At 45.7% G+C, this 18,059-nt stretch overlaps 1 protein-coding gene across 1 annotated transcript in view; it reads left to right on the top strand.

Annotated features, from left to right (window-relative positions):
- The window catches only part of LOC121585045 (zinc finger matrin-type protein 4-like), a 135,801-nt gene that overhangs the window by 101,515 nt on the left and 16,227 nt on the right, over nucleotides 1-18,059 (top strand). The window contains exon 6 of the mRNA XM_041901384.2: nucleotides 8,992-9,088. Within this exon, the coding sequence (XP_041757318.1) occupies nucleotides 8,992-9,088 (97 nt within the window). The remainder of the gene's footprint in view (nucleotides 1-8,991; nucleotides 9,089-18,059) is intronic.

The following is an 18,059-nucleotide window of genomic DNA, read 5'->3' as shown; positions in this document are numbered from 1 at the left end:
GCATAGCCAGATCAGGGCCTAACATAATGTCAGAGTATGCTATTCTGTTCTTCTGAAATAGGCTAAAATAAATAATGGATTTATTGTGATGGTGTAGGCTATATTACATTTATTGATTTTACTTTTTTTAATGTAGATGTTCCAAATGTCTGCATCAGTGGCTTGTAGGCTATGTGTGGAAACCAGGAGATGCTAAAATGTTTTATGTTTATGTGAGACGGGCTGACAAAATGTCATGACCGCCTAAGCCCTAGATATGATTGCATCAGTGAATATGACTATATCCCTCCAAAGTGTTTAATTTACACCCTAGCCAGCCCTGTCAATCAGGCCAAGGGTAGAAGACAAATTGTGTTTCTCTGGACTCCATCCCAGCATCGTTAATTGGAGGGATGTATCCGGGAGATGTAAATTGGCACGTCCTCTCAACCAGCTTCAGCAGCTTCCTCCCGGGGCCCTACAATCACAATTCACAAGCAATTCTTCTTGTCTGTGTGCTTCCATCCCCACTCCCTCCTGACCCTAAAATAGATATATTACTGCCATTTACTGCCTTAATGGCAGGCTCAGAGACTGGCAAATTACACAGAGATGGTCAAGCTCCTTTCCAATAGGGCACAGGGGGAAGGAAGGCTCTGTTTTTTGTTCTAGTTGTCGTATATTTCATCAGAGGAAGAGAGGCAATTCAATATGCAGAGAACCGGGAGAGTGGGAGATTACACAAAGCCATCAGTATAACAATGTCACCCATTTACACTCAATTTATTTCCCATCGTTTTGGTGTACTGTTTTTTGAGAGATTGCAATCTTATCTGCCACATGATTCACTGAACAAGATTGCTTTTAACAAGGGTTTTATTTCAGCACTTTGTGTTGCTTGAAGATGGGTGAAATAGATAGATGGGGATTTTAGAGCTACAGGGGGATGTGTGTTTACACTGCAGACTTTATACACATTATTTAGAATTTCCCTGTTGAAGACATGTTTGTTGAAACAAGTCGGTGGTATGCAAATCCAATAAAGGCATTCTTTTGTTGCAGGCTTTCAGTTTTAGTTTTATATATAACCCAGAACGTATTTTGTTCTCAGCATTTCCGTATCCATTAATATAATCCTTGCCAACTAGTTTGAGGTTTCTTAACCCTCCCGTTGTCCTAGGGTCAAAATGACCCGCCACTGTGTTAAACCAACTTTATTAAATTTTTCTTTAAAGTCTCACTGCCTCCTTCTCACAAATGATCCCCCAAAATATAAAAATTAAATAAAGTTGGTTCAACACAGTGGCGGGTCATTTTGACCCTAGGACAACGGGAGGGTAAGGTTTCTTGCGATCACCCAAGTGAGGGATGTTTTTCATTACGAGTTCTGTTTTATAAACCCCAAAAATGTAATACAGCCAAGAAACTGGCTGTAGTTCTGGACTATTGGACCATTTGGCATGATCTAAGCGGTGTCCCTTGCCTTTTTTATATTTCAGAGGAAGCATATGCTTTTTCAGCTCTCGGGTGCTTTGCTGCAGTCAGAGCTGTACTGTAGCTGTCACTGAGCACGAGATACACCATCTGAGTGGGGCAGATGGCTCGTGGTTAATTTAGCATGAACCGAGGACCTTCACCACCTTTCTATGTTCATAAACAATCCACGCAGACGATCACACTGTTGATCAATCACACTCTCTTTTTGCCGGGACAATATTTCTCAATTAACAATTAAGACAACGTAAGCTGTGGCTGGAATAGGAAGTAGAGTGACTCAATTGAGCATTTACATAAAATATTCCCATTAGAAATGCACTAGGGAAGGGGAGAGATGAACTGGACAACATGGCAGATGTGATCACGACACTGAATTGAATTTACTGTAAACTAACTGTGATACAGTATACTGTATGGATATGGTGACAACTTCTAGGTGTCTGACATGTTGTTATCTGACTGTATCCCTAGTTGGGCTCTGGACGAATCCTCTTCCATAAGTGTCCTAGATGTTAAACCAAGATCTATGGGTGAGATTTAGATGAAGATAGCGCAACATTTTCAATTGGCTCTTCTACCTGTTACTCTCTTGTCATTTTAGGAATGTCAATTTCAAGTTTAACAGAAATAAATGTCTCTCTCATGACTCATCACAGAGCAGAGGCCCCTGAATGCAGGAAGGATGAGAGTGATGAGAGTGAATGCATCAGCAGCAAGAGACACAGCGCTCCAGCAGCGGTAGACTGGTACCCCATTGCTCATGCAGGGCGGGTGCCATGGGAGGTGCTGCAGGTTGTAGTGCCTTGATGGAGGCCGGGGCTGGAAGCACATTTCTTTCACCTTTTCAAAAATAGTTTGAGATGCGGCCTGTCAAAAGGCCACGCGGCGCCGAGCCCGAGTGCTACCCCTGCCGATCACTGCAGCGCTTTAATGTCAGACTCATGAGAGTTTCAGGGGAGCCTCTCTCTCTCTCTCGCAAAATTTTAATCTCAGAGCTTTAGGCAAGGCAGTCGTCGCTCTGACACATGGTTACTGAGGGGCTGACAACAGATGGAGAAATTGTAGAGAGAGAGAGGGAAAGAGAGAGAAAGAGAGAGAGATTCTTGTCTCCCATCTCAGTCTGTCTGAACTTCATTAAAATGGATCAGATCAGCAGTTTTTCTATCTAGCTATGACAGGGCTAACAGTCAACAAGCACTTAACATCAGTGCCATCTAGGTACAGTACTGGATGATGTTACAAATAATCTGGGTACTTTGTTTCTGTTGCTGATCTTTGTTCAGTCTGACATAACCTCATAATGAGACAATCTGGGAGCCTCTCTCTCTCTCTCTCTCTCTCTCTCTCTCTCTCTCTCTCTCTCTCTCTCTTCTCTCTCTCTCTCTCTCTCTCTCTCTTCTCTCTCTTCTCTCTCTCTCTCTCTCTCTCTTCTCTCTCTCTCTCTCTCTCTCTCTCATGCAGGTGAGGTTTTAATGCTGTGACATAGCTAAAGAGAAAGGTAAAGCTCATCAACATGGGGGATATGACCTTAAGACGGAGGAGAGACTGGATAATTAGATTCAATGATGGGACAGAAGTGGGGACATTTATCCTTACCTTGGCCTTTCTTACCCTCCAAACCCTTTAACTCAATTTAGAAAGAGGAAGCAAGCGATTGGGCTATTTGTCATGCCACTGTTTCATTAGTTTTAACATGACAGCCATTACACTGAGCACTCACTCTGTCACAGCAGGGAGCCAGCTGAACAACTGTATCACAGACAGACAGACAGACAGACAGACTGAACAGCGCCGGAGAAGATGGCTGCCGTTTTACAGCCCTCTAACCATTTGTACTATTATGTGTGTTTTTCCGCGTTATTTGTAATTTATTTTGTACATAATGTTTCTGCCATCGTCTCTTATAACCAAAAAGAGCTTCTGGATATCAGGACAGCGATTACTCACCTCGTATTGGACGAAGATTTTTTCTTCAACGAGGCGACGCGAAAGGATATCATACAGACACCCGACAAGGCCCAAATCCCCGTAATTCGCGTGAGGAAGAGACGGAGATATCGTGGACGTAGATCGGGGTGCCTTGTAAGGATCCGACGGCGAGCGAGTAAACTGCCTCTTCCATCAATCCTATTAGCCAATCTTCAATCATTGGATAACAAATTGGATGACCTAAGATTACGGTTATCCTACCAACGGGACATTAAAAACTGTAATATCCTATGTTTCACCAAGTCGTGGCTGAACGACGACAATAATAACATACAGCTAGCGGCCTATACGCTACATCGGCAGGATAGAACGGCTGACTCCGGTAAGACAAGGGGTGGTGGTCTGTGTATATTTGTAAACAACAGCTGGTGCACAAAATCAAATACCAAGGAAGTCTCGAGGTTTTGCTCGCCTGAGGTAGAGTATCTTTTGATAAGCTGTAGACCACACTATTTACCAAGAGAGTTTTCATCTATATTTTTCATAGCTGTCTATTTACCACCACAAACCAATGCTGGCATTAAGATTGCACTGAATGAGTTGTACAAGGCCATAAATCAACAGGAAAATGCTCATCCAGATGCAGCGCTCCTAGTGGCCGGGGACTTTAATGCAGGGAAACTTAAATCCATTCTACCTAATTTCTACCAGCATGTTAAATGTGCAACCAGAGGAAAAAAACTCTAGACCACCTTTACTCCACACACAGAGACGCATACAAAAGCTCTCCCTGCGCCCTCCATTTGGCAAATCTGACCATAACTCTATCCTCCTGATTCCTGCTTATAAGCAAAAACTAAAGCAGGAAGCACCAGTGACTCGGTTAATAAAAAAAGTGGTCAGATGACACAGATGCTAAGCTACAGGACTGTTTTGCTAGCACAGACTGGAACATGTTCGGGATTCTTCAGACAGCATTGAGGAGTACACCACATCAGTCACTGGCTTCATCAATAAGTGCATCGATGATGTCGTCCCCACAGTGACCGTACGTACATACCCCAACCAGAAGCCATGGATTACAGGAAACATCCGCACTGAGCTAAAGGGTAGAGCTGCCGCTTTCAAGGAACGGGACTCTAACCCGGACGCTTATAAGAAATCCCGCTATGCCCTCCAACGAACCATCAAAGAGTCAATACAGGGCTAAGATTGAATCGTACTACACTGGCTCTGACGCTCGTCGGATGTGGCAGGGCTTGAAAACTATTACAGACTACAAAGGGAAGCACAGCCGCGAGCTGCCCAGTGACACAAGCCTACCAGACAAGCTAAACCACTTCTATACTCGCTTCGAGGCAAGCAACACTGAAGCATGCATGAGAGCACCAGCTGTTCCGGATGACTATGTGATCACGCTCTCCGTAGTCGATGTGAGTAAGACTTTTAAGCAGGTCAACATTCACAAGGGGCCAGACGGATTGGTAATCCGCAGGGCCAGACGGATTACCAGGACGTGTACTCCGAGCATGTGCTGACCAACTGGCAAGTGTCTTCACTGACATTTTTAACATGTCCCTGACTGAGTCTGTAATACCAACATGTTTCAAGCAGACCACCATAGTCCCCGTGCCCAAGGACTCTAAGATAACCTGCCTAAATGACTACCGACCCGTAGAACTGACGTCTGTAGCCATGAAGTGCTTTGAAAGGCTGGTCATGGCTCACATCAACAGCATTATCCCAGAAACCCTAGACCCACTCCAATTTGCATACCGCCCCCAACAGATCCACAGATGATGCAATATCTATTGCACTCCACACTGCCCTTTCCCCACCTGGACAAGAGGAACACCTACGTGAGAATGCTATTCATTGACTACAGCTCAGCATTCAACACCATAGTGCCCTCTAAGCTCATCACTAAGCTAAGGATCCTGGGACTAAACACATCCCTCTGCAACTGGATCCTGGACTTCCTGACAGGCCGCCCCCAGGTGGTAAGGGTAGGTAACAACACATCTGCCACACTGATCCTCAACACGGGGGCCGCTCAGGGGTGCATGCTCAGTCCCCTCCTGTACTCTCTGTTCACCCATGACTGCATGTCCAGGCACGACTCCAACACCATCATTAAGTTTGCCGACGACACAACAGTGGTAGGCCTGATCACCGACAACGATGAGACAGCCTATAGGGAGGAGGTCAGAGACCTGGCCGTGTGGTGCCAGGACAACAACCTCTCCCTCAACGTGACCAAGACAAAGGAGATGATTGTGGACTACAGGGAAAAAAAGAGGACTGAGCACGCCCCCATTCTCATCGACGGGGCTGTAGTGGAACAGGTTGAGAGCTTCAAGTTCCTTGATGTCCACATCACCAACGAACTATCATGGTCCAAACACACCAAGACAGTCGTGAAGAGGGCACGACAAAGCCTATTCCCCCTCAGGAGACTGAAAAGATTTGGCATGGGTCCTCAGATCCTCAAAAAATTATACAGCTGCACCATCGAGAGCATCCTGACTGGTTGCATCACCGCCTGGTATGGCAACTGCTTGGCCTCCGACCGCAAGGCACTACAAAGGGTAGTGCGTACGTGCCCAGTACATCACTGGGGCCAAGCTTCCTGCCATCCAGGACCTCTATACCAGGCGGTGTCAGAGGAAGGCCCTCAAAATTGTCAAAGACTCCAGCCACCCTAGTCATAGACTGTTCTCCCTGCTACCGCACGGCAAGCGGTACCGGAGTGCCAAGTCTAGGTCCAAAAGACTTCTCAACAGCTTCTACCCCCAAGCCATAAGACTCCTGAACAGCTAATCATGGCTACCCGGACTATTTGCACTGCCCCCCCACCCCATCCTTTTTACGCTGCTGCTACTCTGTTAATTATTTATGCATAGTCACTTTAACTCTACCCACATGTACATATTACTTCAACTATCTCAACTAGCCGGTGCCCCCGCACATTGACTCTGCACCGGTACCCCCCTGTATATATAGCCTCCCTACTGTTATTTTATTTTACTTCTGCTCTTTTTTTCTCAACACTTTTTTTGTTGTTGTTTTAATTTTACTTTTTTTGTTAAAACTAAATGCACTGTTGGTTAAGGGCTGTAAGTAAGCATTTCACTGTAATGTCTGCACCTGTTGTATTCGGCGCATGTGACCAATACAATTTGATTTGATTTGAACAGACAGACAGACAGACAGAGAATTTGTCCCAAATGGCACCCGATTCCCTTTATAGTGCACTACTTTTGATGGGCCCTGGTCAAAAGTAGAGAACTATGTAGAGAATAGCGTACCATTTATGACGAATCCACAGAGAAATCGTTTGTCACTCTGTTAGTTGCTGATTTGGTGATCCACAGATGCCGAAGACATCAAAAGGGGCGAGAAATAAAGTGATCGTCTCGTTCAGATCTTAGTTGAATCTTGGAGTGAGCTAGTTAGCTTCGTGTTTTATACCCAAAGCAATGGTATGTAATAACAAAATACAATCAACAGCTTACATTTCACTCAAATCAGAGCTCTGTCTAATAAGACCCAAGGTGTGTCCATCCCTCAAAAACCTCCAGCCTCAGTAATGGATGTTATAATTTCAATGTAATTTAATTGTGATCAATACTGAATGTGTGACATTTCAGTGTGGGCATGTCTTTAATTGATTCTCTCCACTTCCCCCCGCCAGGAACAGTCATCAGTGAAGTTGATCATGCGTAGCTTGACAAGCACTGAGCACTGACCCTAGGCTGCGTCTCAAATGGCACCCTATTCCCTATTTAGTGCACTACTTTTGACCATAGGGCAGTATGTAATGAATAGGGTGGCATTTGGGACGCATTCCTAGTGTCTCCAACAGGCAGTTGTATAGAGCAGTGGTTCCCAAACTGTGAGGCGCATCCCCCGAGGGGTCGGCAGGGTGGGCGCGGGGGTCCCCCTCAGTCCGGCTTCAAACTTACTCTTGAAAGTTGTAATAGTAGAATGCAATAGGTGCAATTTCGTGGGATGTTCCCCAATGCTGGAAGGGGGGCCAGAGTGAAAAGGTTTTGGAACCCCTGGAATAGAGGAGATAGAAGCTGCTGTTAGTTAGTGTTATCTCATCCCTTCTAGCTCTCTAATATTTTTATTCACAGCACTGAGAAAGAATGCTGACCAGGGTTCTCATTTATAAACGTTGCGTACGCACAAAATATCCCCCAAAACATGCGTGCGCCAGTTTTCACGCAAAAGTTGCCATTTATACAAATGGAACTTGACGTGATAAAGTGCTTATCCTCCCGCAAACTTTAGACCATGTGTAAGCTCAGTTTTGAGTGGGTGAGGTATTGCAAAAGGGGAATATATGATGACACTCTTATTCATAACAAAATAACTGGTAGCTAAATATAATAACAAGATGCAATCATTTGCCGGTAGTGAGAAGAGTGAAAATCTATTCATTTTATCTTTGCATTCTAAAATAATTAGAAATAGGCATCTATTTCTTGTTATTTATTTCATTTCCATGATCATTGCAGAATAAATTCCTCACCTTTTCTGACCGTGATGGTTTCATATTGGCAAAATAGCCTGTAGGCCTTCAACAAATTAGGATAGGCTAACATTCGTCCCATCTCTAATTTTATTGGGCCCACTTCACATTAGTAAATAGATAAGCTATTTCAAGTATTTTGCTCCATGCAATCCGATCCGAAGTGCAGTTTAACGGTAGAACAGATGGTTTACCTTTTCCATTGACGTTTGTAGGCTACGTCTGAATACTGTAATGTCAAATTTCTCGAGTAGACAATATTGAGTTCATGAACATAATACAAATGTCATAACCATTGCAGAATAAATTCCTCACCTTTTCTGGCCATGATGAGTTCATATTCCCCAAGTAGCCATACAACAACCATGCACATCTTTAATTGAATTGTGCCTATTAGATAGGCTATTATAATTTCAAGTTTTTGCTCTATGCATCCGAAAGGGAGCACAGGTTTAAAACATTCAGTAGAATTTAACAGGTGAATAGAAAATGTACCTTTTGCATGGAAGTGCTTAGGCTACCACTGTAAGTATTCACTGAGTGTACAACACATTATGAACACCTTCCTAATATTGAGTTGCACCCCCACCCCCCCTTTTGCCCTCAGAACAGCCTCAATTCGACGGGGCATAGACTCTACAAGTTGTCAAAAGTGTTCCACAGGGATGCTGGCCCATGTTGACTCCAATGTTTCCCACAGTTGTGTCAAGTTGGCTGGATGTCATTTGGATGGTGGACCATTATTGATACACACGAGAAACTGTTGAGTTTGAAAAAAAATTACTTATTTCAAAAAATTCTAAAGAATAAATACGCCCCACTTTTCCGTTATTTATTCTTTAGAATTTTTTTGAAATAAGGTATTTTTTTGCAAGGCACTGTACATACATAGTTTCATCGTTACCAAGTACAATAATTGTAATTGAAACAAGTCGTTTGCTAATACATGACACCTGTCTAATCCTGCTAAAACAGAAGAGCATTTGGGAAATATGTTTATAAATGTTTATTAATCCAGTGTGTCTGTGTTTGTGTGTTTTTAATTCCAGGTCTGAAACGTAGCTATACCTGTGAAGTCTGCAGTGTCACACTCAACTCTGTGGCACAGTACCATGCACATCTGCAGGGCTCAAAGCACCAAAACAAGTGAGTTTTCTACTCTGTGTTCTGCAGCTAAACAGACAATTTCACACTGTGTGTTCTTGTCTGATGGTAAGTGGCCAGCAATGTAAATGGGACTGTGTTTGGTTTAGGAATACATGTTATGACATTGAAAATCAATTGGCACTTTCAAGGAGGCTTTTTACATTCTGCATCAGCCATAGATAGAATAGATAGAATGTATGCAGCTATAGATGAATATTAGCGAGAGGGGGAGAGGGAGTCCCTCTGCTGGCTTCAGGCATCTTTGGATCTTTTTCCACTTAAGTTCAGTCTTATTGAAAGCAATTCGTTTTTGAGTAGGAAAAATTAGTCTAATTGAGCCATTTTTTCACTTCTTTCACATTGCTGCTGCTAAGTGGTGGCCGTGCTGCAGTGCCTGCAGGAGTGGCACCCAGATTCAACAAGCGCTTGTTGTACTGTAGACACAACAAACACCCACAGCCCAGGCTAGCTCCATCAGGCTGTGATCATCAGAGAGAATAAACAACTAGCGCTAATAACAACTAAAATGCACACACACGCACACACACACACACACACACACACACACATACACACACACATACACACACAAACAACCATCTAACTCAGACAACTAGTGCTTATACACAACCAACACACATAACTAACACCAAGGGTGTTTCTCAATGCTACCGTGCTCCGAGCACGCAAATTGGAGCATGGGAGGGTCGGAGTATTAGTCCAAATCAAAGTATGCGAAACGGAGCACGGAGGGCACTTCTCGAATGAGTTCTCCGTTTGTACATATTTTGAAGCATGCATCGATGCAAGCTTCAATGAAAAGTATGCAAAGAAATATGACGCAACCACGTAAGAAATGACGAAACATGTCTTGAAATCAATGGCGGCCATTATTTGAGCTGAAGCGAGAGAAAATACACTCCGACTTCAGAATGAAATGTTGGCTATTCACATCTCATATGTTGCCTGACTACAATATTTTATCTTGATATGTAAATTTTTGCATGGTTACCTGCCTACAATACCCACTGTAGTGTGCATAGGTCGCAAGCCCATAGTAAGTCAATAGAGCTAACAGGCTAGCTACTACTGTTAGCTAGCCAGATAGCCACGAAGAATTGTTAGCTAGCTACCCACGAAGAATTGACATCTACCTTGGATAACATTGGTTTTAGTTCATTTCTGCCTGTTGTACTATTTGGTTAGCTACATTATTACAATTCACATATACAGTTGAAGTCGGAAGTTTACATACACTTAGGTTGGAGTCAATAAAACTAGTTTTTCAACCACTCCACAAATATATTGTTAAAAAACAATAGTTTTGGCAAGTCGGTTAGGACATCTACTTAGTGCATGACACAAGTCATTTTTCCAACAATTGTTTACAGACAGATTATTTCACTTATAATTCACTGTATCACAATTCCAGTGGGTCAGAAGTTTACATACACTAAGTTGACTGTGCCTTTAAACAGCTTGAAAAATTCCAGAAAAATTATGTCATGGCTTTAGAAGCTTCTGATAGGCTAATTGACATCATTTGAGTCAATTGGAGGTGTACCTGTGGATGTATTTCAAGGCCTACCTTCAAACTCAGTGCCTCTTTGCTTGACATCATGGGAAAATCAAAAGAAATCAGCCAAGACCCCAGAAAAAAATGTGTAGACCTCCACAAGTCTGGTTCATCCTTGGGAGCAATTTCCAAACACATGAAGGTACCACGTTCATCTGTACAAACAATAGTACGCAAGTATAAACACCATGGGACCACGCAGCCGTCATACCGCTCAGGAAGGAGACGCGTTCTGTCTCCTATAGATGAACGTACTTTGGTGCAAAAAGTGCAAATCAATCCCAGAACTACAGCAAAGGACATTGTGAAGATGCTAGAGGAAACAGGTACAAAAGTATCTATATCCACAGTAAAACGAGTCCTATATCGACATAACCTGAAAGGCCGCTCAGCAAGGAAGAAGCCACTGCTCCAAAACCGCCATAAAAAAGCCAGACTACGGTTTGCAACTGCATATGGGGACAAAGATCGTACTTTTTGGAGAAATGTCCTCTGGTCTGATGAAACAAAAATAGAACTGTTTGGCCATAATGACCATTGTTATGTTTGGAGGAAAAAGGGGTCTGCTTGCAAGCCGAAGACCACCATCCCAACCGTGAAGCACGGGGGTGGCAGCATCATGCTGTGGGGGTGCTTTGCTGCAGGAGGGACTGGTACACTTCACAAAATAGATGGCATCATGAGGAAGGAATATTATGTGGATATATTGAAGCAGCATCTCAAGACATCAGTCAGGAAGTTAAAGCTTGGTTGCAAATGGGTCTTCCAAATGGACAATGACCCCAAGCATACTTCCAAAGTTGTGGCAGAATGGCTTAAGGACAACAAAGTCAAGGTTTTGGAGTGGCCATCACAAAGCCCTGACCTCAATCCTATAGAACATTTGTGGGCAGAACTGAAAAGGCGTGTGTGAGCAAGGAGGCCTACAAACCTGACTCAGTTATACCAGCTCTTTCAGGAGGAATGGGCCAAAATTCACCCAACTTATTGTGGGAAGCTTGTGGAAGGCTACCCGAAACGTTTGACCCAAGTTAAACAATTTAAAGGCAATGCTACCAAATACAAATTGAGTAGTGTATGTAAACTTCTGACCCACTGGGAATATGATGAAATAAATAAAAGCTGAAATAAATCATTCTCTCTACTATTATTCTGACATTTCACATTCTTAAAATAATGTGGGATCCTAACTGACCTAAGACAGGGAATTTTCATTAATTTGCATTAAAGAACATAATTGTTTAAGGAAAACTGTGATAAATAAAAAAGTATACCAGTTTCATTTAAGGACCAAAGGATTGACAGCCGTGCCATATAGATTGCAAAATAGTTGGGAAGAGATTTTTGACGTACCGATCCCATGGCATAGTGTTTATGAACTGATACGCAAAACGACACCGGATTCAAAACTTAGAATCTTTCAATTGAAATTATTATATAAAATTATTGCTACCAATAGAATGTTATTTATTTGGGGGATACAATCTTCCCAGCTCTGCAGATTCTGCTGCGAAGAGACAGAATCATTAGATCATTTGTTTTGGTACTGTCCATTTGTAGCTTGTTTTTGGACACAGGTCCAGGAATGGCTAAAGGATTGCAATATTTACCTGGAGCTAACCTTGCAGATAGCATTACTGGGTGATCTGAAAAGTAATAGTCAATCGATCAATAATATAATGATACTTTTAGCAAAAATGTTTATTTTCAATTCACAATCTGTAGAAACAATGAGAATAGAAAGGTTCAGAACTTTTGTAAAACATCACAGTACAGTTGAAAAATATATGGCAAATAGAAATCCTATATGGATGGTGTTGTCACGACTGTCTGTGAGATGCGGTAAACGAAGTCAGGCGCAGGACACAGAACTCTCGGATACGTACTTTTAATATGAAAAGGATCCCAAAGGACACAGAAAATAACTCCACGCAGGGAGGAAATAACCCACTCACAAAATAGACAACCGTGAAGGGGAAAACAATCACACACAAAGTACAGATGAGAGACAGGGGTAATTATAAGGGAAACAATTAACATAATGACGAACAGGTGTAAACAATACAGACAAAACTAAACAAACACCGATAACATCGAACGGCAGTAGCTAGTACTCCGGGGACGACGAACGCCGAAGCCTGCCCGAGCAAGGAGGAGGAGCAGCCTCGGCAGAATCCGTGACAGTACCCCCCCCTTGAGCCGTGCGCCGACCCTGGCCTCGGGGACGGCCAGGAGGACGCGGAGCAGGGCAAGTTGGGTGACTCCGGTGGAACTCTGTCAACAGGGAGGAATCTAGGATGTCCCTCCTAGGGACCCAGCACCGTTCCTCCGGACCGTACCCCTCCCACTCCACGAGATACTGCAGACCCCCCATCCGACGCCTCGAATCCACGATGGAACGGACTGAGTACGCCGGAGCCCCTTCGATGTCTAGTGGGGGCGGAGGGGCCTCTCGTACCTCATTCTCCTGGAGTGGACCAGCTACCACCGGCCTGAGGAGAGACATATGGAACGAGGGGTTAATGCGATAATTAACAGGCAGCTGTAACCTATAACATACCTCATTCAATCTCCTCAGGACTTTAAATGGCCCCACAAACCGCCGGCCCAGCTTCCGGCAGGGCAGGTGAAGGGGCAGGTTTCTGGTCGAGAGCCAGACCCGATCTCCCGGTGCATAAACCGGACCCTCACTGCGGTGGCGATCGGCGCCGCCCTTTTGCCGTCTGATGGCCCGCTGCAGGTGGACGTGCGCAGCGTTCCATGTCTCCTCCGAGCGCCGAAACCATTCATCCACCGCAGGAGCCTCGATCTGGCTCTGATGCCAGGGTGCCAGAACCGGCTGATAGCCCAACACACACTGGAAAGGAGTGAGATTAGTGGAGGAGTGGCGGAGTGAGTTTTGGGCTCTCTGCCCAGGGAATATACCCCGACCACTCCTCCTGCCGGTCCTGGCAGTAGGACCTCAGAAACCTACCCACATCTTGGTTTACTCTCTCCACCTGCCCATTACTCTCAGGGTGAAAACCCGAGGTAAGGCTGATCGAGACCCCCAAACGTTCCATAAACGCCCTCCACACTCTAGAGGTGAACTGGGGACCCCGATCAGACACTATATCCTCAGGCACCCCGTAGTGCCGGAAAACGTGAGTAAACAGGGCTTCGGCCGTTTGTAGTGCTGTAGGAAGACCTGGCATAGGGATGAGACGGCAGGCCTTAGAAAACCGATCCACAACGACCAAGATCGTGGTATTCCCCTGGGAGGGGGGAAGGTCCGTGACAAAATCCACCGACAGGTGAGACCACGGCCGTTGTGGAACGGGGAGAGGTTGTAACTTCCCCCTGGGCAGGTGTCTAGGCGCCTTACACTGGGCGCACACCGAGCAGGAAGAAATGTAAACTCTCACGTCCTTAGCTAAGGTGGGCCACCAGTACTTCCCGCTAAGACAGTGCACCGTCCGACCAATACCAGGATGACCAGAGGAGGGTGACGTGTGAGCCCAATAAATCAGTCGGTCACGGACCTCGAGCGGCACGTACCTCCGTCCCTCTGGACACTCTGGGGGAGAAGGGTCGGTACGTAACGCCCGCTCGATTTCCGTGTCGACCTCCCACACCACCGGTGCCACGAGACAAGACTCCGGTAGTATGGGAGTGGGCTCAATGGACCTCTCCTCTGTGTCATATCGTCGGGACAGGGCGTCTGCCTTAACGTTCTGTGACCCGGGGATATACGTGATCTTAAAGACAAACTGGGACAGAAACATGGCCCACCTAGCCTGACGAGGGTTCAGTCTCTTCGCTGCCCGGATGTACTCCAGGTTACGATGGTCAGTCAGAATGAGAAAAGGGTGGTTAGCCCCCTCAAGCCAATGTCTCCACACCTTCAGGGCCTGGACCACAGCTAGCAGCTCCCTGTCCCCCACGTCATAATTGCGCTCCGCCGGACTGAGCTTCTTAGAATAGAAAGCACAGGGGCGGAGTTTTGGAGGCGTGCCCGAGCGCTGAGACAGTATAGCACCGATCCCCGCCTCGGACGCATCCACCTCGACTTGGAACGCCAAAGAGGGATCCGGATGTGCCAGCACCGGAGCTGAGGTGAACAGGTCCTTCAAATGACTAAACGCCCTGTCCGCCTCAGCCGACCACTGCAAACGCACTGGGCCCCCCTTTAGCAGGGAGGTAATGGGAGCTGCTACCTGTCCAAAACCCAGGATAAACCTCCGGTAGTAATTGGCAAAACCCAAAAACCGCTGCACCTCCTTTACTGTAGTTGGAGTCTGCCAATTACGCACGGCTGAAACGCGGTCAATCTCCATCTCCACCCCTGACGCAGACAACCGGTGTCCCAGGAAGGAGATGGACTCCTGGAAAAACAGACATTTCTCTGCCTTCACATACAGATCATGCTCCAACAGTCTACCCAGCACCCGACGTACCAGGGACACATGCTCGGTACGTGTAGCGGAGTATATCAGAATGTCATCAATATACACCACTACCCCCTGTCCATGCAAATCCCGGAAAATCTCGTCTACAAATGATTGGAAGACTGAAGGAACATTCATTAGACCGTATGGCATGACGAGGTACTCATAGTGACCCGAGGTGGTACTGAAGGCTGTTTTCCTCTCATCTCCCTCCCGAATGCGCACCAGGTTGTAAGCGCTCCTGAGATCTAATTTTGTGAAGAAGCGCGCCCCGTGTAATGACTCCGTCATACTAGCAATCAGAGGGAGAGGATAGCTGTATTTTAATAGTGATCTGATTGAGACCATGGTAATCAATACACGGGCGTAAACCCCCATCCTTCTTCTTCACAAAAAAGAAACTTGAGGACGCAGGAGAAGTGGAAGGCCGTATGTATCCCTGTCTCAAGTATTCGGCGACGTATGTCTCCATAGCAGCCGTCTCCTCCTGAGACAGAGGATACACATGGCTGCGAGGGAGCGCCGCGCGCCAACCTGGAGGTCTATCGCACAATCCCCTGTCGATGAGGTGGTAATTGAGTCGCCTTCTTCTTACAGAAGGCGCTTGCCAAATCGGCATACTCAGGAGGAATGTGCATTGTGGGCATTTGGTTCGGACTCTCCACCGTCGTTGCCCCTACGGAAACACCTACACACTGCCCCACACACTGATCAGACCATCCCTTGAGAGCCCTCTGTTGCCATGAAATGTTGGGGTCATGAGATATTAACCAGGGAAGTCCCAACACCACTGGAAACGCAGGAGAGTCAATTAAATACAACTGTATAGTCTCCTCATGACCCTTCTGCGTTTTCATCTTCAGTGGCGCTGTGACCTCCCTAATCAATCCCGACCCCAAAGGCCGGCTATCTAGGGCATGGATAGGGAAGGGCACATCGACTGGTAATAAAGGGATCCCTAACTCATATGAGAAATGGCGATCGATAAAATTCCCAGCTGCGCCTGAATCGACTAGCGCCTTATGCTGGGAGTAAGAAGAAACTTCTGGAAACATCACTTGGATACACATATGAACAGCAGAGAGCTCTGGGTGAGTTGGGACCTTACTCACCGGGAATGACTCATCAGTGCGCTGCCTGCTGCCTCGAATCCGAGGAGACCCTCCCCAGCACCGAACCGCTGTGTGTCCTCGGCGGCCACAGTTGGTGCAGGGGACAGCCTCCTTCCTGGCCTCCCTACTACCAGCACCCCCGAGCTCCATAGGGCTCGGCTCGGAGGTGCTGGGGGATGGAATGGACGGCCCCAGCGCTGGACGTCCGCGGGTAGCCAACAGGGTATCCAAGCGAATCGACATGTCCACTAGCTGATCGAAGCTTAGGTTGGTGTCCCTGCAGGCCAGCTCTCGACGAACGTCCCAAAGACACTGGACTCCGGATGTGAGACGATAGGAGTAGGCGATGGTGGTGGTATCGTTGGAGGAGGTGTGGGCAAACCTCCTCTCTCCCATCGTCCCAAAGTGTTCATAACGTTATCCATAGCGGCACCAAGATTTTGGAGCATCGCTGCCTGTTGTAGGACGCGCTCCTCGAGTGATCCAGTCGGTGCCGTCGCTCCTGCTGACTCCATGGTAAGGTGTGTGATTCTGTCACGACTGTCTGTGAGATGCGGTAAACGAAGTCAGGCGCAGGACACAGAACTCTCGGATAAGTACTTTTAATACGAAAAGGATCCAAAAGGACACAGAAAATAACTCCATGCAGGGAGGAAATAACCCGCTCACAAAATAGACAACCGTGAAAGGGAAAACAATCACACACAAAGTACAGATGAGAGACTGGGGTAATTATAAGGGAAACAATTAACATAATGACGAACAGGTGTAAACAATACAGACAAAACTAAACAAACACCGATAACATCGAACGGCAGTAGCTAGTACTCCGGGGACGACGAACGCCGAAGCCTGCCCGAGCAAGGAGGAGGAGCAGCCTCGGCAGAATCCGTGACAGGTGTTAAGAGATAGATGGGTGGTGTTGAATGGAGTTGAAGGTGTCACGATCGTTAACGGATGAGACGGACCAAGGCGCAGCGTGATAAGCGTACATATTTATTAACGTACTGAACACGAACAAAACAACAAACAAACGATACGTGAAGTCCAAGGTAGACTAATAACATACTTATACGGAACAAGATCCCACACCGACTGGTGCCAAACGGCTGCCTAAGTATGGTACCCAATCAGAGACAACGAGCTACAGCTGCCTCTGATTGGGAACCACCCTGGCCAACATAGATCTACACGATCTAGACACTAACATAGAAAACTTAACATAACAAGGAATATACACACCCTGACTCTACAAATAAACGTCCCCTGAGTCAGGGCATGACAGAAGGATGGGACTAATAACAACTAACAACAAATAATAACAAGATAACTAATAATGTAAGTATACTGTGTCCATAATACGTATATAGGTTGTAGGTTGGGAGCTTTTGTGAAAGAGCACAGTTAGAAAGATATGGCATATAGAAGCAAACCGGATGGACATCATGAAAATGATCGGAGAGGTTGAGAGTAGAAGAAGTTCAGGAGAAAAAACAAACAAAATTTAATTATTGTAATATTGACTGTGTCCATAAAATATAGATAGTAAGTATAAGCTGGAAGTAGAGGCCTAAGCATTGTTGTTCACTAGTTTACTCTAAGTAGGGAAAGGGTGGCGGGGTTGGAAAGTAATAAAGGGGAATATATATATTTTTAAAGGATATGTATGTGTGTATATATATGTATATATTTAACATTTTAGTCATTTAGCAGACGCTCTTATCCAGAGCGACTTACAGTTAGTGAATACATTTTTTTTTATTATACTGGCCCCCCGTGGGAAACGAACCCACAACCCTGGCATTGCAAACGCCATGCTCTATCAACTGAACTACATCCCTGCCGGCCATTCCCTC

The sequence above is a fragment of the Coregonus clupeaformis genome, chromosome 16 (assembly GCF_020615455.1).
Source record: "Coregonus clupeaformis isolate EN_2021a chromosome 16, ASM2061545v1, whole genome shotgun sequence".
Classification (NCBI taxonomy): Eukaryota; Metazoa; Chordata; class Actinopteri; order Salmoniformes; family Salmonidae; genus Coregonus; species Coregonus clupeaformis.
This window is presented reverse-complemented; position numbering and strand designations above follow the sequence as displayed.